Raw genomic sequence first — 26249 nt, 5'->3', positions numbered from 1 at the left:
CTGAAAAGTAGACATTTGCAATACATCTGGTCCACTCTCTTGGGGGTCTGAAATTTTTTAAAGAGGTGTCTAGATGGCATAGTCCAACAACTGGGATGAAAAGTTATCATTAACAGGCCAGATTAGTAAAACAGTGTTATTTCCCTTATATTGTCCCTGAGCCTTCAGTAAATATTCTAGGATTCATGCACTCTTATCTGGCCAAAATATGAAAGATGAAGTATCCCTTGAGGCCACTGTGGTCCATTAGATTGTGAGCTCCTTGAAGGGGGAGGTTGTTTCTTCTCATTTCTGTATCCCTAGAATCGATCCCAGGGCCCAGCACATGGCAAACACTTGATCAAGACGGTATCCCTACTGCCTAAATTGATGCTGGGTACTAGCAGATGTTTAATAAGCACTTAGGGAACTGCTGAAAACTCCAAAGGGGCATATATTTCTGGGGCTAAGAGGAAAAACTATGAGAGTCAGCCACAATCTACCTATTACAATAACATGTAAAGATATGGTTTTAATAGTAAGTGCTTTCTCTAGGAATCAGGGATGACTCCAACTTATCTAGCTGAGGTGAATGTTCATGCCAAGAAGACAGGAAGGGCATGAATTTTGGGGCAGAAGCACTCAGAGTTGTAGGTTTATTTAATAAATGCTTTGAGTGTCTAGTATGTCACTCAAAATATGTCAGAAAGAGCTTTCTGGTAATAATGTGAAAGGCAGACTGGAGCAGAGGGAGGCGTGGAGAACCCTGCTAGTAGATGTGACTAGGGAAGCTGCAGTGAAACAGCACAAGAATAGCAGTCACTGAAGCTACTATCTATCTGCTAGACCAGTGACCTCTTCACCTTCACCCTTATCATCTGAGACAATGCGTGGGTTTGGTGGGCCCAATACATTCTGAAGGTCCAGCCCAAGATAAAAATCTCTTCTTTCCACCATATTGGGGCTATGGAAATTGTTGGGCCCTGTTCTGATGCATTTATTTTATTTTTATTTTTAAAAAGTATATTTTATTTTTTACAGAGAGGGAGAGAGATAGTTAGAAACATCGATGAGAGAGAAACATCGATCAGCTGCCTCCTGCACGCCCCCTACTGGGGATGTGCCCACAACCAACTTACGTGCTCTCGACCAGAATAAAACCTGGGACCCGTCAATCGGCAGGCTGACGTCAATCGGCAGGCTGACGCTCTATCCACTGAGCCAAACCGGTTTCGTCTGTTCTGACACATTTAGCATGGGATGACAAAATTGAGTCTTCCCATGACTATCACCCTAGTCAAGCCTCTGAGCTTTGAGAGATGGGCATCCTGGCCGGGCCATGTTTGGTCACACTAATTAGTACTAGTATATATAAAGGAGCTTCCTACTTCTCATATGCCCAGACCATTGTGAAGCCGGATTTCCCCTTTCTCAGTTCCAAGAGAGGCCCAGATTTGACAATAAAAAATTTCCAGGAAATTCCCAGCAGGTTTAACTTCCTGATCCTCCTCCCATTTCAACCCTGTCCTTCACTTCACTCTCCCCTCCCGCCCTCCCTTCCACTCCAAGAGGAAAGAGCTTATGCTGGAGTTCAGTATCCTCTCTCAATGCTTGCACTCCCTTGGTCAGGATAGTAGTACATCGGAGTCCTGAGGTCCTCTCCTTTGAGGCCCATTCAAGGCTTGAGAGGAGCACAGGAGGGTATTACGTGATCCTGCCTAGCAACAGAGGATGGTTATAGTGCTCCTTGAAGGTTCTCAGGGTACCAGATTCTTATGGAAGGTTCACTTTTAGATCCACACTCTCCAACCCTTGTTAGGAAGTAATTTTTCTCTAAGAAGTTCCAGGGGCTTAGTCTTTATGCTAGATGTCATAACTCAATCCCTTTTGGGGCCAGTTTGGAATTATAGGTACACCAGAGGCCCAATGCACAAAATTCATTCAAGAGTAGGCCTTCCTTCCCCCGGCTGCTGGCACCAGTTTCCCTCTGGCACCTGGGACCTGGGCTTCCCTCATAGCCCCAGCTTCGTCTGGAAGGACGTCCAGTCTAATTAGCATATTACTCTTTTATTATTATAGATGCCCCATATAAACCAGCATTAAGAAAAACAAAACTGTTGTAACCCAATAAAACCTGGATTTAAGAGCCAGAAACATACGTTGTGAATTTACTATCCCATGAAGACAGAGCATTTGGATAGTTCTCATTCTCAGAAATCCGAAGGTGAGAGAAAAAAAAAAAATCAGTTTACATATATTCATACAAAGAATTTTACCTATTGTGCAAAGAGAAGGTTATATGGATACCCAACAGGTCTGGGCTCCATTAAGACTGTCCACTTCACAACTCTAGCTCCAGTTCTTAGAGATGAAGAGATCCAAAGGCCTATGATCATGGGCACTGATGAGGCTACACACGCTTTGGCTCCAGTTAAATCCCTGGTGTTTGAGGTGTGTGGGAGCTGTGGATGCTTGCTTCCCGGTCCTGCCGTAGCCCACGAAGTAGCTGGTTTAGAAGTGTAAGGTTGCTATCTCTGCGAGGCAAGGGCAGGGGTGGGAGGCAGTTCCCTTTATACTCGATCACTGCCATCTTAGCCCGATCCTGCTTATTCCGATTTGGGATCTGCAGCATTCTCGTGTAGCCCCCGTTCTGACCTTGGTACCGAGGGGCCAGCACTTGAAACAGCTTTGGGATCAAGTCCTTCTCCTAGAGGGGGAAGAGTTACCCATAAGAGAGCAGTCAGGCACCATTGCAGAGACATTTAGCTTTCAGCACTCCCAAAGGTAGGATCTCCAAACGCACACACCCAGACTCCAACCCACTAAACGCTCACCCCAATGTGGTTGAGTCAAAGTTACGCAGAAGGGTTAGTTACAGGCAGATGAGCAGATTAAGATTCTCACCGAATTGTATCTAAAGTCATGAGTTTCCAATTTAGTTGACAGCATTTGTCCCCAAGGGAGTGTTTTTGCTTAATTCTGCCCAGCCCCCCCTTTCTCTAACAACCCCCTCCCAACTCAGGAAACAAAAGAAATGCGATTTGGGTGAAAGAATGGAGGCACTCACGGTGAGCCAGAAGTCAGCCATGCGCATGGCTCTTTCGTTGGTGTCTCCCAGCTTTCCATAATCGATGAGCTGTGAGGGCAGAATATCACTGATCCCACCCGAGCAAGAAACGAGGCGACACTCTTACTTCTCTAATGTTGGACTGCAGCCCATTCATTCCGCTAGCCAAGCTTCTGTCTAAATCAGGGCACTCCTAACCCCACAGCCCTAACCGTCTTCCATTTGAGGGGCCAGAGGAGTGGGCTCCGCTAACGTTACTGAAGGATGCAGACTTCGGGGGCAGGGCTTACCAGGGAGGTCCCACTCCTTCCCAAGTCCAGCACGACCCCGCCCCCTCAGGCCGGACCCGCGCTGTGGACCAGAGCGTCCCGCCTCTGACCTTCTCAGCGTAACCCCTCATCTCGTCCACGCGCGCCCAGGACGCCTCGATGCGTTCGTGTCGCACTAGCCCCGTAAGCAAATTCCGCAACAGGTGGATGCGGGACTCGGGACCAAGGCCCATGCGGCGATAAACTCGGCCATGGGAGATGGCGGCGGCGACCGACAGCCGCATGTTACCCGCAACTCCCCAACCCCCTGGAGCCGGAACTGGAAACACAAGGGAAACTGCGTGGAGGGGCGGGTTTGAGAAGACGCATGCGCTGTAGCTAAGTGCGTGGTGGACGTGTCTGCGCAGGCGCACCAGAGCCTGCCGGGTTGGCAACCTGGGGGAGGGCGAGAAGGGGTGTTGACCTCGTCCCGGGCTGGCGAGCTGGGCGGGCGTCAGGCACCGCGTGCGCTCCCTGTCGGTGGGTGAACCAGGCGCCCCCTAGTGAGGGAGGAGCTGGCTGTGGGGTTCTTTTGCGCGGCCGGAGGCTTTTTGAGGCTCTTAGAGCGACGGAAGCTCCACCGCGGAGCCTGCTGGGAAAGTGAGTATCTGAGGCACCCAGTGCTGGCGGCTCAGCCCCGCCCTGGACTGTGCAAGCAGGCGTGTCTGACCCAGGGAGGGCATCATTTTTTGTTTGTTTTGTTAATCCTCACCCTAGGATATTTTTCCATTGATTTTGAGAGAGTGGAGGGAGAGGGAGAGACAGAGAAACATCTATGTGAGAGAGACACATCCATTGGTTACCTCCTGTTCACACTCCAACCTGGGGGAAGGGGTGGGAGTGGGAGGGTGGTGTGGGGGACCCGCAAGCAAGGAACATGCTCTTGACCGGGATGGAACCCAGGACCCTTCAGACCGTGGGCTGATGCTCTATCCACTGAGCCAAACTGTCCAGGGCAGGAGGGCGTCATTTTGGACACAATTATTTTCAGCAGTCATGGTGAAATGAAAGGAGTAGCAATGATGTTCAGTTAAGAAACGCAGTGAAAACTTTGTTTTGTTTAGGTAGATACATATAATCATCCAAAAGCACTCAAAGGAAAAATAATGGATTTATACTTTTAAATTACATCAGCGCATTTTTTTTTAAGTGAGAAAACATACACCTTTATGTGTTAAAGTAACATACAATAACATTATAATTTCTGCTTTGGAGCCTTAATGACTACAAGTTTACAACGAGTATGAAAATATTGTTCTTTGTTATGAGTTGAATTGTGGTTCCCCCCACATAGGGCAAAGGATATGTTAAGTTCTTACGTCCCCTAACCTCCTCCACCGCCTCTCCAGTACTCAGAATATGGCTTCATTTGGAAGGAGGGTCATTGCAAATGCAATTAGTTAAGATGAGGTCATATTGGAGTAGGGTGGGCATCTAATCCAAATGACTGGTGTCCTTATAAAAGGAACAGGGGTGAAGAGACAAGAGAGGGACATACTGAGTAAAGAGAACCTCATGAAGACAGACACACTGGGAGAACCCATGTGACCAAGAAGGCAGAGATCTGCATTAGGCAGTTGCCAGCCAAGGATCCTGAAGGATTTCTGGCAAACACAAACTTAAGACAAGGGCATGGAACAGATTTTTCTCTATATCCTTCAAAGAATGTATGACCCAGCTGACACATTGGAGCCAACTCATTTCATTTGTTTTAAGGTGCCCAATTGTGGCACTTTGTTACGGAAGCATTAGGAAAGTGATACACTTGTCCCCATATATTTATGTTCACTAGACAGCATACTTAGAATTTGTCACTGACTTCACTAATAGGAGATTAGAGAACACTTCTTGTTAATTTTAAAAAGTTTATTTTGTTTGAAGCAACAGATAACAAATAATTAGGAAACATGGATATTTTGGTAGAAATTTATACTATCACACTTCACAATAAATTCTAGAAACTACAATGTCCTGCCTTGTTTCTTTTGGATTAAAACTTACAGCTTTCAATGATCTCCACAATTGAAAACTCACCATAAATATCTGTTGGTAAACATTTCTGAAGCTCTTTTGCAAAAGTTGGAGAAAATGAACACTGCCACTGATATTATTTGATCTCTTGCTTCATAAGGAATGTCCTCTTGGTAAAAATGTACAGGATTATAGATTATTCTTTTTTATTTATTCATCTTTGGTAATATAAGACCATCATCTCTTGTTTCTTCTGATAGTCTTCAAAATTTGATTCTTTTTTCTATGTCAATTTCTGTACATTTAGCATAGTTAATATATTTCTCCACATTTTTTCTTGTGTGTGTGTGTTCAAGAAACAATTTTAAACCTTTTTTGTTTTACTTTATGTTGTTCAAGGCTTATTTTGGCTAATTGCCAATATTTTTTAATCTGATTGACCTCATCTGAAACTTCACCTTAGTGGAAAAAAAAAAGAAAAGTCTCATATAGCTAAGATTGTTTATTTTAAATTTACTACTACAATAGCAGGGCTATATTCTTTCATAGGGGTTGGAGCCAGAAAATGCACCTGAAGTGAGTTTGAAAGATCATAAATTTTTATGAATTTACTGTGAAAGTTATGGCTGTGGCTCAATACTGATAATCCTGCAAATTAATTTCCATGTAGAATGAAGTATTTTTAGTGGATTAGTTTTAAAAAGTGATCATTTGAAGCCACATATGTATGTTACTCAACACTAACCATAGTAATTGTTTAGAACTTAGACCAACAGAAGATTTTTGTGTGAAGGTTATTGTATCTCTAACACTGTTAGCATTGTTGTGCAAGGAGATAAGAATCAGATCGACTTTTAGTTAGTTTTATTGATACTTTCAAATTCTTTACAGATGATTCACCTCCTTGTGCTTGCATCTGGGCGGACTTCATCTACCTCCTGACTCTTGGTACCCAGTGGCTCTGAGTGTCCAGCGGAGCCCCCAGGAAAGGCATTCCGATGGATCTGACTATTCTGGGTGAGTCAACACCTGGAGTAACCCTGATGAGAGTTTAGGTTGAGCCTCTGAGGAGGTGTTGGCTGTGACTGTAGTTCTGGCCGAGGTGAAGAAAGTGGTCCCAAGCAATGTCTGGGAGGCATCTGAAGAAGAAAGACCCCAGCCGGTAGGAAAATGCTGTACATAGAATTTCTTAGCTTCTGCTGGGAGGAAGGAGCTGCCCTGTCCACAGTACTGCAGAGAACCCTGTATGATGTTGTGATAAAATAAACAATATTTATTTGTCTTATATCCTGCTTCCTGGCATAGAACTCCCAAATCCCTTGGAATTTCCTCAGTAATAGGGATAAAGGAGCATTTTTATTACTCATAAAAAGTCCATTTCAACTATACCTGAGGTTATGCTAATGAGGTGACTCTTGGAGGATGAGGGCTGGCTACCAGAGGAGCTAGCCATGTGATTAGAGGGTTGGAGCTGTCAGCACTCCCTTACACCTACTTTCATTGGAGAGATTGGAGATGGACATAATCACCAAAGACCAATGATGCTTCCACAAAGACCCTAAATGGCAGGTTTTGGAGAGTTTCTGGGTTGATGAACACATTGGGGTGCTGGAAAGTTCAATGCTCAGAGTGGGCATGAAAGCTCTGAAGGCCTTCCTACATACCTTGCCCTATACAGCTCTTCCATTCGGCTGTTCTTGAGTTGTATCCTTTGTATAAACTAGTAAGAGTAAGTAAAGCACTTCCCTGCTACTTTAGCAAATTATCAAACTTGAGGAGAGGATCATGAGAAGCTCAAATATATAACTGGTTGGTTAGAAGTGCAGGTGACAACTTGGGATGAGCAATTGGATTTTGCAGCAGAGGATTAAGCCCCTGACCTGTAGAGTAGGGCTAACTCCAGGTAGTTAGTGTTAGAATTGAATTGTAGGACATTCAGCTGGTGTCGCAGAGAATTGAGAATTGCTTGGCGTAGAAAACACATGTGTTTGCTGTCAGAGGTGCTGTAAGTAGAGAGAGAAACTTCTTCCTTTACCCTGAATGACTGCATCCTATTCTGCTGAAGCCTCCCTGAAGCCATGTCCTGGGAGCCAGTACAGGCAGCTCAGCAAGTGTTTAGTCAGGGAAGCACTTGTCAGTTGGACCCAAAGCCAACTTTTGGTTCTATCCTTAGAATCATGAGGGCCTAGAACAGTGGTTCTCAACCTTCCTAATGCCGCGACCCTTTAATACAGTTCCTCATGTTGTGGTGACCCCCAACCATAAAATTATTTCGTTGCTACTTCATAACTGTAATTTTGCTACTGTTATGAATAGTAATGTAAATATCTGATATGCAGGATGTCTTAGGTGACCCCTGTGAAAGGGTCGTGACCCCTGGTCTAGAAGTAGAGGGTTTGGCTCATTCTTGATATATATATATATATATATATATATATATATATATATATATATATATATATTTTTTTTACTCTCTGGTCAAGGTCTTGACACCTTTATGGATAGGATGTTCTGGGAAGGTCTAGATTCTAGACAGAGAGAGAGAGCTGTCTCTGGTATCAGATGGAATTGTGATCATATTACATTCATTTAAAATTAATTTTCCACAATTAGAATCATCACTAGGACATTGAAGATAACAATAAATCAAACATATCCCAAATGGAAACAAGAAACCTTGTAAGCAGTTAAATTTAGTAAAAGAAGTTACTGATCTATATGCAAATAAAGTTGAGGTTGTCCAGGGCTGTAGAGGGACATGGAGTTTGGATAGATGTCAGCATAACCCATTATGGTGATGTTTCCCTCTAGAAATGATGACTAGCTATTTCCATCTTGGCTTGCATTCTTCATGTGGTGTTCTCTCTCCCCCCGACCCCCGCCATTTTCATTTCCTAGTATTATTAGTGAGGTGAGCTGCCTGCTACTGAGATTATAAGGTCTTTCAAGGTCAAAGAAGGACTGACTCAAGTATCCCATCTCTTCTCCCTCTCCTTCACCTCTAACTTAGTGCTGTGTTCTGTTGTGTTTTTTTAAACATTTCACTATAGGTTAGTAACTAAGATAAAGTTGATTTATTTTTTGTTTGTGTGTCCCTTGATGATTTCACTTTTACTTACAACAATTGTTTATTCTCCCCTTTGGGAGGAAAAGGCAAAGAAACACATTTCCTTTCTCCTAGAGCAGCGGTTCTCAACCTGTGGGTCGCGACCCCTTTAGGGATCAAAGGACCCTTTTACAGGGGTCGCCTAAGACCATCGGAAAACACAGATATTTACATACGATTCATAACAGTAGCAAAATTACAGTTATGAAGTAGCAACGAAAATAATTTTATGGTTGTGAGTCACCACAACATGAGGAACTATATTAAAGGGTCGCGGCATTAGGAAGATTGAGAACCACTGTCCTAGAGCCTCCAGAAGGAATATAGCCCTGAGAATAATTTGTGTTTCGCCCTGTAAGACCAGTATTGGACTTTACACTTCCAGAAATGTAAGGTCACAGTCTGTTGTTTTCAACCACCAAGTCTGTGAAAAATTATCTCAGCAGCAAAAGGACTCTAACAGTGGGATTCACATTGTACCTGTCAGGGTATATTGCACATAGTAGGTGCTGTTTGGATGTGTATTAAATGAATGGTCAAGCTTCCAAAATGTCTGATTCTTATTATGATGAAGGGATTTTAGAAATAAATAAGGATGTTTCTGTGAGGATTCCAGACCAGTATGATATACTGTGACCAGGAAGTTTTCTTCCAGTTTCTCTCTCTCTAATATTCAAACCTGCTAACTTTCAGGCTAAAGGAGTGGAGGTAAGTGGAAAGAGCACTTTGTAGTCTGAGGATGTGGATGAAGATGACATGGTTAGGGCTTTTCCTTAGTCCATGAGACACATTTATTTGTCAACAGAAGACTAAAATTCTTTATAAAGGAAATGTATACTGTTGAACCTCAGAGGTAAGACAGGTGAGAGTGGATGGGAAGAGATCAACCAATGAACTTGAGTGCATATATGCATAACCTGTGGATACAGACAATGGGGTGGTGATGGCCTGGGGCAGGGGAGCAGGCTGGAAGAGGAAAAAAGGAGGACCTATGTAATACTTTCAACAATTTAAAAAAAATAAAGGAAATGTCTAAAGAAATAAGGCTGGCCCGGCTGATGTGACTCAGTGGTTGAGCATTGACCCAAGAACCAGGAGGTCACGGTTAGATTCCCAGTCAGGGCACAAGCCCAGGTTATGGGGCTCAATCCCCAGTGGGGGGTGTGCAGGAGGCAGCCTATCAGTGATTCTCTTGTGTTAATTATGTTTCTATCTCCCCCTCTCCCTTCCTCTCTGTGAAGTCAATAAAAACATATTTTAAAAATAAGGTTGAGGTAATAATTAGTTTTTGTTATCCAGAATGGATTTGGCTATGTTTCAAGCTGAGGACTCAATCACAGAAATGTAGTACCTCAAGGTCAAGTAGAGGGAGGCTCTGGGGTTTAACTTTTCAAAGATGCCCTGGGTGTTGTTGTACTATGGGTGCTCAATTGAAACACATTGGGCCCTGTCCTGTGTTGCTAAGTGGTTAGAGAATCAGCTTGTGCACTGAAGGGTCATGGGTTCGATTTTCAGTGAAAGGTGTGTACTTGGGTTGCATATTTGATCCCAGATCTTGGTTAGGGGTGAGTGCAGAAGGCAACCAATTGATATGTCTCTCTCACATTGTTGTCTCTCTTTCTCTTTCCTTACTTCCCCTTCCGCACTCCCTTCCATTCTCTCTGAAGAAATCAATGGGAAAAATAACCTGGGGTGAGGATTAACAACAACAACAAAAGAAACCCATTGGGCTGCCATAGGCCTACCATAGCAGAATGAATTGATTCAACCATCAAGTAGTGTGGACTGCTGGGCCAATTTTCAGAATGGAGGATGATGTGGAGTAAACTTAGGGTTGTGCAGGCAGCAGAATCCTTGGTAATAGCAACTCAGGGACATTGTCCCTGCCAAAAATCTGGTCCCCAAGCTAACTAGTCAATTCAGCAGTGATATCCTGCAGAATGTTTAGCAATTAGGTGTATGAAGGAGAATGCCAAAGAGACCAGCAGGTGGCAGCCACCACAACAGGAAAAGCCTTTCTCAAGGAAAGGGCTTCTGAGTGATTAAGCATTATTTTTTTCCAATAGAAACTGCACACTTGCTAAAAGTATGTTTAAAATGTCAGATTGAATTAAGTTTAAACTGGATTGAGACTTTAATTTTTTTTCTCCTGGTGACCATGAATGGGAGTTGGTGGTGGGGGGGGGGGGGTGAGAATATTACATTCTAGACTAAAATAAGGAGAGTAAAACTTTTCTCTATATCATCTGATTTTTACTGTGCCCTTCTGCAAGGTCATTCAGATTTCTTCTTGGGTGAACTTTTCAGAAAAGGAAAGAGAGGACCAAAGACGTATATATTAATTTACCTTTTTTCTCTTCCTCTCTCTTTTTTCCCATCCCTGTTTCCTTTTCTGTTTTTGAGTGTGGACTATTACACATATTTAAGTATGTGTCCATCTGCCTGGAAATATTGTCATTAAATTGTTCACAGAAGTTTATCTGAGGGGTGGGATTTTGCGTGTTTTTAATTTCCTTTTGTATGTTTTTCCACATTAAAAGTTTTTTCAATGAGTAAATGTTACTAAAAGCAATGGGTGCACCATGCAGTGTGCAGGTGATGTTTTACTGAGTTGTGCACTTGAAACCTGTACCCCAATAAGTTCAATAAAAAAATAAAACAACAACAACAAAGATTTAAAAAATTCCATCAAAACCTGATTGCACAGACTTTCCTGTAGATGGCCTACAGCAAGCATGTCAAACTCACTGCCCGTGGGCCGCATGCCTCATTTATTTGGCCTGTGTTAATCTTTGAGTTTGGCATGCTTGGCCTAGAGGTAGTTTAGGCAGCACTCACTGATGGGCAGGTATGCAGGTGGCAACAACAATGCCCATATTGGAACCCTGTTTTGCAACTAGTGTGACAATGTCAGTGTTTGGAGCCCTCAGGGAAGGATTCATCAAATTGAATACACAATGGAAGCTGTCAAACAGGGTATAGCCACAGTTGATCTGAAATAAAAAAAAAAAAAAAAACCTATGCAGTGTTGGTTGCATTGACGAAAGTGCTCTCAAAACTTGCAGCTCACCAGAAAAAAAAAAATTCTCCATGTTGATATATTGGTATCTCAATTGTGGAACTTATTGCTGGTGCTAGACTGTTATGTAATTTTATGCGCCAGGAGTGTTTAGATTCCAGATTTGTATTCGACAGACCTCTTCCTGTGTCTCCTATTGTATCTATAATTGGAAGCAAGACCCAGATACCAATGCAAAGATATGGCCAAAGACCATATGGTGTTGGGCTACTTTTTCCTGGTTATGATGATGAAGCAGGAATTTTAGGGGGTCATAGGCAAGCTTAGGGATTTTTTAAGAATCGGGGTCCATGGAGAAGCATGATGGGGCTGCAGACTGGGAGAAGGTACATTTCCATAAGACAAGGAGGCAGCAACAGGTATATTTCTGTAAGACAAGGGAACTGGAAGTAGCCAAGAAAGGTCATATTTACAAATAAAAAGAAGGAAGCCCTTCATTCAGAAGGAGAGGAAGAAAGTCCAAAGGGAATAGGGAAATGATGAGGAAGGAGGGGGGAGAACCTCACATGGGACCTTTGAGCCCAGGAGTTACTATAGTAACCAGTCTATGGGAATAGTGACCAATCAGAGGGGAGATCAAGGCACCAGGATCTGCAGCCTTTATAAGCCATAGGGATAGGGAACCCAGTTCCCCCTCCACATGTGGGAGTCAGTTCAGGTTCTCTTCCCCCGCCCCATGTGGGCGTCAGTTCAGGGACTCTTCCCCCACCCTATGTGGGAGTCTGTACTTGTTCTTCAATAAATCTCCATCTTTGCTATACCACTTTCTGTCCGTGGATTCATTCTTCGACTCCTGCGGACAAAGAATCCAGGTTCCAGTCCAAAAATTCGGTAGCAATGATATGCGCCCTCATATTTTGCAAACCTGTCTCTCTGCTAACTATTTTTGACTGTAGAACTGTGTCCATTGGAGCTCATTCTCAATTAGCTCATATTCACTTGGACAGACATATGTCTGAGTTTATGGAATGCAATTTGAATGAACTGGTTAAGCATAATCTGCATGCTTTAAGAGAGACACTTCCTACAGAACAGGACCTAACTATGAAGAATGTTTCCATTGGAATTGTTGGTAAAGACTTGGAGTTTATGATTTATAATGATGATGATGATGTGTCTCCATTCCTGGAAGGCCTTGAAGAAAGGCCACAGAGAAAGGCACATGTGCCGCGCCAGCACAGCCAAGGGTTCGATGAAGAAAAGACAGACAAAGAGAATAAGCTGGGTCTAGTTGGATCTTCTGTGCCTGGCTGAGACCACAGAACAGATCCAAAGGGCAAGCTGAGCCTTTATTTTATAGTCAGAGGTAAACAAGGTAGTGGTCACCATAGTTACAATGTTCTTGTGAGTTTCACTTGTTTTGGCAGCACTTGCTGCACCTCCCTACAGCCCATTAGCTACCCAGGAAGGATCTAGGGAGTGTCATAAGGTCAAGCTTAATTATTCTAAGAGGGCTGTGCTCTCTAAGCTGGGACTTGTTTGCGGCTTTGCCAGTCCGTCAGTCAGTCCTAGGCTTAACTCTATAACCGCTCCCTACAGGCACAGCCTGCTCAACCTGCTGATGAACCTACAGAAAAGGCTGATAAACCAATGGACATTGATAATCCTCCATTCTATATGTGTATTATCAAATGTGTAAGAACACAGGAATATGTATAATGACAATAATCTATACTTTGAACCAAAAGATGCAGTGGTGAAATGGTATGTTTTAGGAATCAGTCCAGATGTGAGTTCTAAGCACTTTCACTGAAACCATATAATGGGGTGCATTTTTTCTGAGAAGGTCTATATAATCATTATCTAGAAAATATATGTACTAATGTTTTTATATGAACATTAGAATCTTTGTGGTTTTAAAGACAATGGTAAAATAATTTGTTTCATCTGCTGGAAAACAATATGGATGGCTTTTTCCTATTATGCATAGGACAGTCTCCCACAAAAAAAGGATTATCTGGCCTCAAGTGTCAACAGTGAAGTTGAAAACATCTATCAGAATTGTCCTTATAAGGTTCTTTACTGCCATCTGGTGGTTAGAGAAGGGCCTACAAGTTCCATGTAGCTCAAGAGGAAATTCACATGATTGAAGTAGGGCCTCAGAAATAAGATGGAAGGCCATAAAATGGATAGCTATAGTTCGAATATGTGGACGAAAGGAGCCACATGCTAACCTGATAAGCTCAGGGGAGGCCTGTGTGGCAGTCTTGAAAACTCAGAGACCTAAAATAACCACAAAAGATGGTCTGAAAATTAAATATTTAACTACAAACAGGTTATAGTGGGCAGTCATTCCTAGGCTGATATTTTCCCTGACAAAGATCAACTTAGATCTTTCCTGAGCCCATTTGCCTTTTTGCCTCTAAGATAACATATCTGTGAGATGTCTGGGTAACTTGTAACTTCCTTTTTTTCTGGAGCCCCTGGGGCACAACCAAATGTGGTGGGCGCCAGGACAGATGTCTCAAATTTCTTCATTATTATGTTAACTAGAGGCCCGGTGCATGAAATTCGTGCACGGAGGGGGGTTGTCCCTCAGCCCAGCCTGTACCCTCTCCAATCTGGGACCCCTCAAGGGATGTCCGACTGCCCGTTTAGGCCCGATCCCAGGGATCGGGCCTAAACGGGCAGTCGGACATCCCTCTCACAATCCAGGACTGCTGGCTCCCAACTGCTTGCCTGCCTGCCTTCCTGATTGCCCCTAACCGCTTCTGCCTGCCAGCCTGATCACCCCCTAACCACTCTGCTGCCAGCCTGTTTGCCCCCAACTTCCCTCCTCTGCCGGCCTGGTTACCCCTAACTGCCCTCTCCTGCAGGGTTGATCACCTCCAACTGCCCTCCCTTGCAGGCCGGGTGCCTCCCAACTGCCCTCTCCTGCTGGCCATCTTGTGGTGGCCATCTTGTGTCCACATGGGGGCAGGATCTTTGACCACATGGGGGCAGCTATATTGTGTGTTGCAGTGATGATCAATCTGCATAGTACTCTTTTATTAGATAGGATAGAGACCTGGTACAGGGGTGGGGGCCAGCTGGTTTGCCCTGAAGGGTGTCCCTGATCAGGGTAGGGTTACCTTGGGGTGTGGGGCGGCCTGAGCGAGGGGCCTGTAATGGTTTGCAGGCAGGCCACGCTCCCTGGCAACGAAAGGGGAGGCCCTGGTATCTGGAATTTATTTTCCTTCTACAATTGAAACTTTGTAGCCTGGAGCAGAGCCAAGCCTGGGGCTCCCTCAGAAGCCCACAGCCATTTGTGTTGGGGTTATAATTGAAACTTTGTTGCCTTAAGCGGGTGGGCCAGGCCAGGGTGTGTGGAAAGCTTTGCTTCCCCTGTTGCCGGCGGCAACCCTGGCCTACTCTCTCAAGCTCCATCATTTACCTTCTATAATTGAAACTTTGTAGCTTGAGTGGAGGCTTAGGCCTGCAACGGCTGGCAGAAAGCTTGGCTTCCTCTGTTACCTAGGAAACCTTGCTCTCTGTGGCTGTAGCCATCTTGGTTTGGGTTAATTTGCATACTCTCTCTGATTGGATGGTGGGCATGGCTTGTGGGCGTGGCTTGTGGGTGTGTCGGAGGTGTGGTCAATTTGCATATTTGTCTATTATTAGATAGGATTGTTCCTGCACCCACCTAAGTGTGTGTCCATCATTTTACTTTTATCCAATCCCAGGGGTTTCCCACCGCTTTGCTTTTATCCCACCTCCTTAATCCGTCACCAATGAATTTCATGTAACCCACCTATGTCCATCCTTTGATTGCAATGTATAAATACAAATGTAACCCACCATTCTTCGGAGCATTATCTCAATTCATTGAGGTTCTGCTTCCTGGCATATGTCAACAGTTTGGCTCAAATAAACTCACTAAAATTCTTTACAGGTTTCAATGTGTTTTTTTTTCCATTAACATTACTTGGTGTAGTCGTGGCAGGATTCCAAAGAAAACTCACCCGGGATCATCCCTTGGACTTGGACTTGGAGCTAGGATCCAGCAAAGGGCCTGTTGAGTCCACCGGTTCTCCGCCCATTGGGTGAACGTGGGTGAGTTGTCTCTTGGATCCAGGACCTTCCCTTGCTTTGGTAGAGGGTCTGACTTTATTTGAGCTGTGTTTTAAAATCCTCGAGGTGGAACCAGGGTTGACAGAACCCTAGGTTAAGGGTTGGCAGAACCCAGGCTAAGGCGGGACTGGAGGAAAAAATGGGTGGCTGGTTTTGATTTTGGCTTTTTAATTGGAATTGCTGAGAGTCTGAGCAAAAATAACCTTCGCCGTATAAATGAGCTGAACTCATTCAGCTCCGAAGATAAAGGGGCAACATTTTTTTATTTTTAAAGAATAGCCCGATTCTGAGGTGTTCTTAGGTGACTAAGAATTTTGTGGAAGTGTCAGAAATGCAGGAGCCCCATCTGGAAGGTCCGACGCAACTGTAATTAGCTAAATGGCTTTTCTAGGGGGCCACCATAAAGGACTGGTCTGTCCAGGCCCCAAAACTTTTTTGTGGTTTTAGACAGCCGGGAGAGAAACTGAGGCCACATTTGACCTACTACATAACACATCTAAAGTTTGCTCAGACTACAGATATCCAAAAAAAAAAAAAAAAAAAAAAAAAAAAAAAAAAAAAAAAATTAACATGGGAAATTGTGCCTCCAAGGCTAGAAGCTCCCAAGACCCCAGCCCTCATTTAATACTTCTGATAAGAAGCCTTTACTTGCAAGTACTTTACAGAAATGAGAAAATTTAACTAGAAAATATTAACTGAGGAATGGCCAGGAAAAAAAAGAAAAATGCAGTTTGTTTGGGGTACCTATGTTAATATTTTGCATGCAGGAATTTAAAAAAAATGCCAGCTCTAAAATTAAAGTGAATGAGTATATGGGAAGCGTATCTTGATTTGGAAACTAGAAGCTTCTAAGGAAAATTTTTTTTTCTTCCAATAAGATGGAAATTAATAAAAAATAATTAGAGACTGTCTCAGAACTATTCTGAAGTTAATAAATAAATGGCTACCACCCATTTTTTTTTTTTGAATAGTCCTTTGGGAATATACTGAAATTCTAGAGAGGGGCAGTTCCTGAACCGGGGACAAAAGACACTGCTTTGGTAATTTTTAATGCTAGACATTCTCTGGTGTAAACTTTTAGTGTGTTTTCTGCGCGCCTGTATAAGAGGGTTGATGTTTTTGTGTCTTTGTTGTTGTTTAATTTGTTGAAAGAAGAGGCAAGTCCCGCTCTGGGGAAGCCTAGTTGTGTGTGGTGGGGTTGAAAGCGTGAGAGAGATTGCAAGAACGTCCCAACAGCTGCCAAGAATTCTTAATCTTGGGGCTCTTCTTGCTCTCCCTCTCAGGGTTCAGCCTCCAGAAACAGCTAGTGAGATTTGTCTGTTTGTCTGAAATATAATTGTGGCTGTCTATCTTTTAGGGATTTCGGTTTGCTCTTTCCTTATTTATTGTGAGAATAAACAAATCATCTTTTCTGTCAAAGAATAGTTTAGACAGCCTCCATTTTGGACTGTGACTTGGCAGCCGCCATGTTGGCTGCATGGCTTGCTGCTTCCCTTGAAAGAGCAAGGGCCAACCCCTCCCTTTGAATTAGCCAATCGGGAAAGACCGTGTGCTTGAGCTCCAATCAAGAGCAAGGACAGGTTACGTGTGTTTGTTAAGGCACTCTGCTTCAGAAAGGAACTTGCAAAGATTCTCAGAGCCAGGTTCAAACAGGAAACTTTAGGGGGGTAGCCAGTCAGGGACACTGGCAAGCCAAGCATCATGATTCCCTGTGGGGACCGTCTGCCAGTGATACTCTGGGTATTTGCATTTCACATATTGGGAGTTTATGAATTATTTTCAATGCTCAATACACTGCTTGCAATAAGCCATGTGCCTCATTTTAAAATCTTACATATTATTCTTTATATGTTGAAATTATAATTGAATCTAAAGGTATACAAATTTTATATTGTTCTTTATGTCATTTTACAGAGATTATTACTTACAAGAAGTTGTTGTCTTGGAATGTTATATTTTCTGGAAAAGCAAAGTTTTTAAATCAAATCTATAACCATGCCACTTTTAAATTTTGTCATTTGTGGACAGCTTTATTCTGATGCATTGTAGGTATATTATATGCTAGAAAAAACCATGAAAAGGACTCGGACTTATTCTAACTTGCAGGCTTCTAAGCAGGTCATATTTTGAACTGGATGAAGATTTATAGAACTTCAAGGAATAACTGAATTCAAAAACTACTGGCAAATAATCAGGATAAACAAAAACAACTATGGGACTAAATGAATTGAGGATAATTATTCTTATGATTCTGTTTAAAATATTGTTGACTTTTAAATATTTTGTTTCCCAAATATAGGGAAAAGTAAAGAGCAGACATTCTGCATTATAGGAACTAACGAATTGGTAACAGATTCATTTCACAGTGCGCTCCCGGGAGACGAAGATTTCAAAGATCATGGCTTACAACCAGGAAAAGACACCAAATAAAAGACTCTCTCCAACCCCGTTGGAGGGGACCTTACCAGCGGAGATCAAAGACCTTTCAAGGACAAGAAGTCGCTGACCACGGAGGCAGACAGCTATCCCAAGACGACATCAACAAGGCCTGTATGCTCACAAACTGATATTGCTTGTTTTTATATCATCTGATTGATATTGATTGAATGTACATAAAATGATTTTCATATTATTATTATCCTTATGATTCCCTAGTGGAAACAATACCTACCTCCCCAGACCTCTTCCTTTATTAGATATGAAAAATTTAACCTAGATACCTGCTAATCTTTCCTACCTACTACAATGATGTTCTGGTTATCAGGTATGATAGTGAAATTAATGCCTTGTTAGCCACACATTGGTCTTCTCCTACTATCAATATAAGCTTTGGTTGTTGTTGTTGTTGTTTTCTGGCTCTATTATAAAGGACCCACCTTAGGCAAATACCTCCAAGAATATCTCCTTGATAATTCCACTGGTAGAATTGTATATAGATGTAATCTGGATGAATATTGTATGGCTATAGAGATGGGTGATGAATAGCTAAGAAAAACACCTGGATATGATGGCCAAAGGCTTGCAGCAGCCTGTCCTATCTGTCACAGCATATCATGTCCTCGGACTCACCAGCCATGCTCTTATGGCTGGATATCTGTGAAACAAGAAAGAAATCAATGGGTCCCCGTTTCAGAAATTATTGACATCACTTGGTTGGTAGATATGTTTATAATTACCCCACTGTCCTTGTGTCCTGGACGTTTGAGGAGCCCTATGAATACTTAAACTCTAGCTCATTTGGGAGTCCCCTTCACCCATTTAACTATGGCATGGGAAACTCAACATTTTTGGCTCCACTCAGTATACCCTAACTGCTCCCAAGCCATAGCTACCCAATGGCAACAACATTTCTGGTGGATCCAACAACATTGGTCTCCCTAAAAGAAGCAAAAGAGGAATACTTGGAGGAGTAGGGGCTGGCCTTGGTATCCTGGGACAAGCTGAACTTGCAACTAATGAAGAATGTCATTCATTAGAAAAAGATTTTTATCTCAAATAGGTCATCTAGAGGGAATGCTGTTTCAGGAAGAAGAAAAAAGAGTGGGAAGCAGCATGGAAAGACAATAAAGCCTTAGTTTAATGGATAGAACAGGCTTGACAGACTATAAAAACTCATGCCCAAACCCAACAATGGGAACGTGCCTGTGCCCTAACTCAACTGGGCCTGTTGTCTATGCTAATGTGAGGAATCTGAAGTGGCTGTGAAACAATGGTCAACTATAATGGCTGCAGAAGCCCAGGCCAGACACTTACAGGACTCATATGGTTCCCCAGGAATTTGGAAAATTTTAAATGGGAAATGTGATCTACGACGTTGTGTTTTAAAAGCCCAGGTGCCAGTTAAATCCTAAGCTTAAAATTCCCAGTAGTTCAACTGGCTGGCGTAAGGACCATCCTCAATAATACTAGAATACTTCCAATGGGAAGTAGATAGGCCATATTTAAAAATAATAAACAAGGTGAACCCATCTCACTGTCTGTGAAAATTGGAAAAGTGAATGGTTATGCCCTCAATCCATATGGAATACTGAATTCACCCAGTCCTGGCTTATTGTATCTACACCAACAAATAACAATATGTGGTATATGGGAAAGGGGCGTTTTTGCTGGGAAGGGTTAAAAGCAATTTTTACTCTAATATCACCAAATTTACATTAAATAATACTAGAATATGGTGTAATACTGAAATTATAGGCAGAATGACTTTGCCTAATGTTCATAAAATCTGTGATAATATTGATACTGAAAAACCAATGTATTGGTAAATTGAACTCCTCCCCATGAAGCCATTTTTATGGGAACTAACTGGCTAGAAAAAAATTAGAGCTTCTAGATAATGAAATAGTAGAGTCTTAATTCATTTGGCCAAACATATCATAAGGTACAAATGACAGTGGATGAAGGAGGAAAACATATAATTAGCTTAATAAAAAATTATGATAATACATGTAAAGGGTTTTTCAGTTGACTTGTGATGCTTGTTCCCCTTAGACTTTTTCTTGTCTAGTATTAGACATTTTATGTTCCAAATCAGTGTTATTAGTTTAGTATTGTTACTTTTGTTCATAATATGTAAATGTTATATTAGATGCAGAAAAGCAACACGTAAGACAAACAGCAAAAAGACTCGGATCATGGTGGCTCAAAAATTAGAAATGATCCAGAATACTTTTTAACAAGGACATATAGGATTTGACTGCCTCCCATTTACCTGCCTTTTTTAAAAGATATATATAATTCAACCTTAAATGCCATCTAAGGTTATGGTCTTGCCCCATCCCCAGTGGTCCACCTGTTCAGCAAGACGCTGACACTGAGACATCCTAGGAATGAGCCTTCCTAGCACCATGGGACTCCATTATCCAACCAAAAGGTTGGTCATCAATGCATCCTTTGGATTGATTTATGACCAAAAGGGGGATGTGTGGATGAAAGGAGCCACATGCGAACCTGACAAGCTCAGGGGAGGCCTGTGTGGCAGTCTTGAAAACTCAGAGACCTAAAATAACCACAAAAGATGGTCTGAAAATTAAATATTTAACTACAAACAGGTTATAGTGGGCAGTCATTCCTAGGCTGATATTTTCCCTGACAAAGATCAACTTAGATCTTTCCTGAGCCCATTTGCCTTTTTGCCTCTAAGATAACATATCTGTGAGATGTCTGGGTAACTTGTAACTTCCTTTTTTTCTGGAGCCCCTGGGGCACAACCAAATGTGGTGGGCGCCAGGACAGATGTCTCAAATTCCTTCATTATTATGTTAATTGTTCCTGCACCCACCTAAGTGTGTGTCCATCATTTTACTTTTATCCAATCCCAGGGGTTTCCCACCGCTTTGCTTTTATCCCACCTCCTTAATCCGTCACCAGTGAATTTCATGTAACACCCACCTATGTCCCTCCTTTGATTGCAATGTATAAATACAAATGTAACCCGCCATTCTTCGGAGCATTATCTCAATTCATTGAGGTTCTGCTTCCCGGCATATGTCGACAGTTTGGCTCAAATAAACTCACTAAAATTCTTTACAGGTTTCAATGTGTTTTTTTTCTGTTAACAAATTGGAGGCAGGGGAAGAGCAAGGAAAATTTATGGTTGACAGGGTCTGTGATATTATGAAGACCACTATTTGGTTGTGAGGCTACCATTCTGTATTTGTAAAACCTACATTAAGTTTTCCAGTTTCATTGTGACTCTAGAGACCAGAATAACTATGTGCTGAGGCAAGAAAGGCATCCATTTGCAGGGCCTAGGCTTTCTTATTTGACCCCACCCTTCTTACCCTCACCCTGAAGGCCATGCAGAAACAAATTTATTTTGCTCATCAGTTTTATCTATCTTTTTTCACCCTCCAGCTTTTTTTTTCTAATTATTGCTTACTACTGAGTGACCCATCTGACAGCCTTGTCTCATGCTCCTTTTCACTGCTCTCAACTTGGTGTGGACCATTGCTTACTTTCCTGCCTGCTGGTCACTTCTGGAAGGCCTACTTTCTCTCACTTCTCAAAAAAATGCTTCTCTTTTCCAACAGGTGTAGGAATCTTATACTTCCTTTTTGCACCTTGTGTTTGAAAAATATGTTTTTTATTGGTTTTGGAGAGAGTGGGGGTGGAGAGAGAGAGAGAGAGAGAGAGAGAGAGAGAGAGAGAGAGAGAGAGAAACATTGATTGGTTGCCTCCTGCACCCACTTGGACCTGGGCTGAAACCTGGGTATATGTCCTGACCTAGAATCAAACCAGTGACCTTTTGGTGCACAGGGCAACGCTCAACCAACTGAGCCATATGGGCCAGGGCAGGACACACTGTTTCTTTATTCTTACAATCCCATTGTTCAAATCCATTTAGATGATAGCAATCTTTATCAAGGCCATGTTCTATTAACCATCCTTACAACTCTCTGTGGTAGTGGATTCTTGGTTGCCGATCTGTTTCTCTTGTTAGGGTAATCACATCCTCCTGGCTTCTAATGGTTAAGTGCTTGCATATGATTTCTATTACTTTCGAGCTTCATCATCTCCTTAAGTGTTAATGAGTGAGAGCCACCACTGAACATTCCTAATGCCTTGGTGAATGTTGTTTCCTTTGGGTGTGGGTCTTCTGGCCTAACACCATTTAACCATTCCAGCATGCCCATCGCACCATCACCTTTTATGTTTTCTTTTATTCCAAAAACTCAGGTATTTATATTGTGCTCAGTGTGGGATTTTGATCACGCTAAGCTTCTACGAGCCTCCCTACTTTTAGTGAGTTTCCTTAGTGAATGTTTCCAATCCTCTGAGGTCCTAGACTGTGCATTAAATCTCATATCCTAAGAATGTGTCCCCAAGACAACGGATCTGTGCATATCCAGTCTTATTGAAGTATGGTAGCAACCATACTTGGGTAAAAATTGCTGTTTAATATTTTAACCTTGCTGTTTTGGGTTCTGTACTCATTTAAAAGTTATTTTGATTTTCTGAACTTATGTATGCTATCCCAATACTCCATTGATGATGGTTTGAATATCCCATTGATTGTGATCTCACTGGTCATGGAAGCACATTCCTGGGACTCAAGACAGTTCAATTATCTTAAATTGCCTTGGTAGCTACAGATAGTGCATTCCTGTTGACTCAGTAATCCCAGAATCTGGACAGCACAATTATTCTAAATTGTCCAGGTGGTCCGTCCCAGATAATGTGTTTCTGTTGATTCAGTGATTCGTAGATAACTAACTTGCTCAGTTTCACTTCTGTAAAATGCTTTTCGCGAAACAGGTTCCTCATTCCAGACCCAAAGATGTAATCGATACCTTTGTGATATTCTGCCAATATAAGCCAGAGTGGCAAGCTGTTCGGGGCTGCGAGATTTGGAGCTTTAGTCCCTCGTATGCCACCGGCCATTAATAAATGACTCCATAATTCGACTTTTTTGAGGCGTCCTTTGTAAGATGCGGCTTACACTACAACATTATGTTCTAGCTTCCTTTCCCCTCAGCTCCCAGACAAGAAGTAAGGTATCTTTCTGGGAGGGTCAGGCAGCCAGAATTACTCATCCCTACTAGCTCTGAGTTGGAGAGGCTAAGTTGCAGGAGAGTGTTGCAGAGAGGCTGGGGCTCATTCTTCCTCCCATTCCTACTTCTTGGGGTGGAAATCCTACCACAGCAATGGCAGGATGAAAATACCAGGACCTCATTGTCCTTGCCTTGGCTCTCTCGGAAAGGCAAGCCAAGAAGGCTAGAGGCTACTGCTCTCCCCCTTGGCTATAGCACTGGCTCAGAGATATTTTCCAGGAAAAAAGGAAGTTTATAATAATAGACAGCCCTGAAGATCTACCCCAAAGGAACTGACTTTATCTGAAACAGTGTGGGGGAGTCCAAGCGTAAGGATGCTATGGAAAATAATGGAGATTTTGGTGGTAAGCATTCATTCTTACAGAGGTGGGGAACCTTTTTCTGCCAATGGCCATTTGGATATTTATCACATCATTGGTGGGCCATACAAAACTATCAACTTAAAAATTAGCCTACTATATTTGGTCAAACATTTCATTAACTCACCCCAAATGCCTTGGCAGGGCCATACCAAATGATTTCTCAGGCCTTATACAGCTCATGGGTCTGACAAGTCCAACGTTCCCCATCCCTGATTTAAGAAGAGAGGAATCTACATTATAAAAGGCCCATAGCCTTAATGCTGAAACGCCGGAATGACCAAACAACAGGTCACCAGGAGATGCATGGAGCACCTCTCGATCCCTCCCTCAACCAGGCTCTCTGCCCTCGGCGCTGGTGGCGGGGGGTGGGGGGATGGGGGGGTGGGGGGGTGGGAGGGGTGGGGGGGTGGGGGTGGGGGTGGGGGTGGGGGGGTGGGAGGGGTGGGGGGGTGGGGGTGGGGGGGTGGGGGGGGCGGGGAGGCGGGAAGCTACTCACGTACTTGGGTTCCCAGCACGATGGGCCTGGGTCTCACGCGATTTCACGTGCTGAGCCTCTACTAACTCCATAAGAGCCAAACAATGAATTGAAATAGTGGATTTACTTTTACCTTACATGAGGAAGGCTGTAAGTAGAGCAGGCTTTGGGTAAAGATATGTTTAGAATCCAGTTTTGACCATGTCAAGCTTGAAGATTTAAGACATCCAAGTGGAGGTGTTAAGTAGGCATGTGTTTGATAGTTGGACAGAGGTGTGGGTGAGACATATGTATTAGGGGTCAACATGTAGGTGGTATTTAATGCCATGGGGACTGAAGACACATTAAGAGAGAGAGTGTAGATATAGAAGGAAGTCCAAAGATTGGGCCTTTGGAGGATGTAGCTACATTGAGAGTTCTAATAGAAGAGGAAGAATCTATGGGTGTAGGAGGAAAAGCAAGCGTGCAATATTCTCAATTCCAAGTGAAAAAAGTGTGTCAGGGAGGCAAGAGTGGTAAAATGATACTGGTAGTGAAACTGGATACAAAATGGGTCCAGGTTGCCTGTTACTACTTGAACCCTTGAAGTATGCTAGCATTGAGCGGGAGTTCTAATGGAAGAGGAAGGACCAGTAAAGTAGAGTGATATAGGAAGGAAAGCAAGAATTTACTACTGTCAGATCCAAGTGAAGTATGGTAGCAATAATCTCAGGTAGAAACTGCTGTTTGGGTTCTGTATTTATTTGTTTGCTAAAACAATAGAAAGTTATTTTGATTTTCTGAACTTATGTATGCTATCCCAATACTCCATTGATGATGGTTTGAATATCCCATTGATTGTGATCTCACTGGTCATTGAAGCACATTCCTCTGGGAGCCAGGACAGTTCAATTATCCTAAATTGTCTCAGTTGCTATAGATAACGAGTTTCGGTTGACTCAGTGGTCCTGGAATCAGAACAGACCCTAAATTGCCTCAGTAGCTAGATAGTGCATTCCTGTTGACCCAGTGATCCCAGAATCTGGACAGCACAATTATTCTAAATTGCCCAGGTGGTCCCAGATGGTCCCAGATGATGCGTTTCTGTTGATTCAGTGATTCTTAGATACTTTAGGTAACTAATTTGCTCAATTTCGCTTCTGTAAAAGCTTTGCATGAAACAGGTTCCTCATTCCAGACCCAAAGATGTAATCGATACCTTTGTGATATTCTGCCAATATAAGTCAGATGTGGCACGCTGTTCGGGCCTGCGAGGTCTTGAGCGCTTTTGCTCCCTCGTATGTCGCCGGCTTTTAATAAATGACTCCATAATTCAACTTCTTGAGGCGTCTTTTGTAAGATGGGGGTACACTACAACACAAGTGAAGAAAGTTTTCAGGGAGTAGAGAGTGATAACATGATGCTAGTAGGGCAAGCAAGATGATTGAGAAGAAAAAATTGCATTTAGTTAAGTAGAGGCCATTGGTAAATTCTATTTAGTTAACATCAGCTGCATTATCTATTTAAAATATCAGAACCAGCTTTGATTCTTTTTTTTTCTTTCCAACTATCACTATGTCCACCTCCAATATCTAGTTAACCTGTCCTGTCAATTGTATTCCACAACCATTATTCATCACCTACACTGGGTAAATAACATTCTAGATGCTTGCATATAGAAATAAACAAGACTTGGACCCTCTTCTTCAAGAGCTTACAGTTGAGAATGTGGTATAGGCATAACTACCTTTCAATATAGTAGCAATGATAATGTTAATAATTATTAGAATTTCTGCTGCTGCTACTCCTAGCACTCTAACATATTAGAACACATACTTTATGCCAGAATATATATATATATATATATATATATATATATATATATATATATATATATATATATATGATTATCTCAAGTAATCCCTACATTTTTAGGAAGTGGCATCATTTTATAGAGAAAAAAATGAAGGAGAGAGAGGTTAATAACCCATCCGGGATCATTCAGCAGGTAAATGGTGGAAGCTCTATGCAAGACCAAGTAGTCTAACTTTCAAATTTGTGTTCTTCACCACAATTGCAAGATGACTTGCCCTCACTTACAAAACTTGACTTATATCTACTAATTTATTCCCTCACTTTAAATTACCTTTGCCTTCTTGCTTCCTCTTTTTTATTTTTTAAAATTTTGTTATTGATTAAGGTATTACATATGTGTCCTTATCGCGCCACTGCCCCCCTCATCCTCCCACTCATGCCCTTATCCCCTGTTGTCTGTATCCATTGGATGGCTTATATGCAAGCATACAAGTCCTTTGGTTGG

General features: G+C 42.5%; 1 protein-coding gene and 1 pseudogene across 2 annotated transcripts in view; one reads left to right on the top strand and one right to left on the bottom strand.

Annotated features, from left to right (window-relative positions):
- Positions 1-2030: 2030 nt before the first annotated feature.
- MRPL17 (mitochondrial ribosomal protein L17) lies at positions 2031-3641 on the bottom strand. Its single transcript, XM_079786892.1, has 3 exons — positions 3426-3641; positions 3047-3115; positions 2031-2686 (listed from the first exon to the last, which is right to left on the bottom strand). The coding sequence occupies exons 1-3, from the start codon at positions 3597-3599 to the stop codon at positions 2411-2413; spliced, it is 519 nt and encodes a 172-aa protein (XP_079643018.1). The 5' UTR covers positions 3600-3641; the 3' UTR covers positions 2031-2410.
- Positions 3642-6323: 2682 nt separating this feature from the next.
- LOC307110095 (proteasome subunit alpha type-1-like) overlaps positions 6324-26249 on the top strand; it is a 152488-nt pseudogene continuing 132562 nt past the window's right edge. The window contains exons 1-4 of the transcript in view: positions 6324-6342; positions 6417-6487; positions 11332-11743; positions 12346-12674. The product of the transcript in view is annotated as a proteasome subunit alpha type-1-like (transcript). The remainder of the gene's footprint in view (positions 6343-6416; positions 6488-11331; positions 11744-12345; positions 12675-26249) is intronic.

Source organism: Cnephaeus nilssonii, assembly GCF_951640355.1.
Source record: "Cnephaeus nilssonii genome assembly, chromosome: 13".
Taxonomy (NCBI): domain Eukaryota; kingdom Metazoa; phylum Chordata; class Mammalia; order Chiroptera; family Vespertilionidae; genus Cnephaeus; species Cnephaeus nilssonii.
The sequence above is the reverse complement of the archived record's forward strand: the minus strand, read 5'-3'. Positions and strand labels throughout refer to the sequence as shown.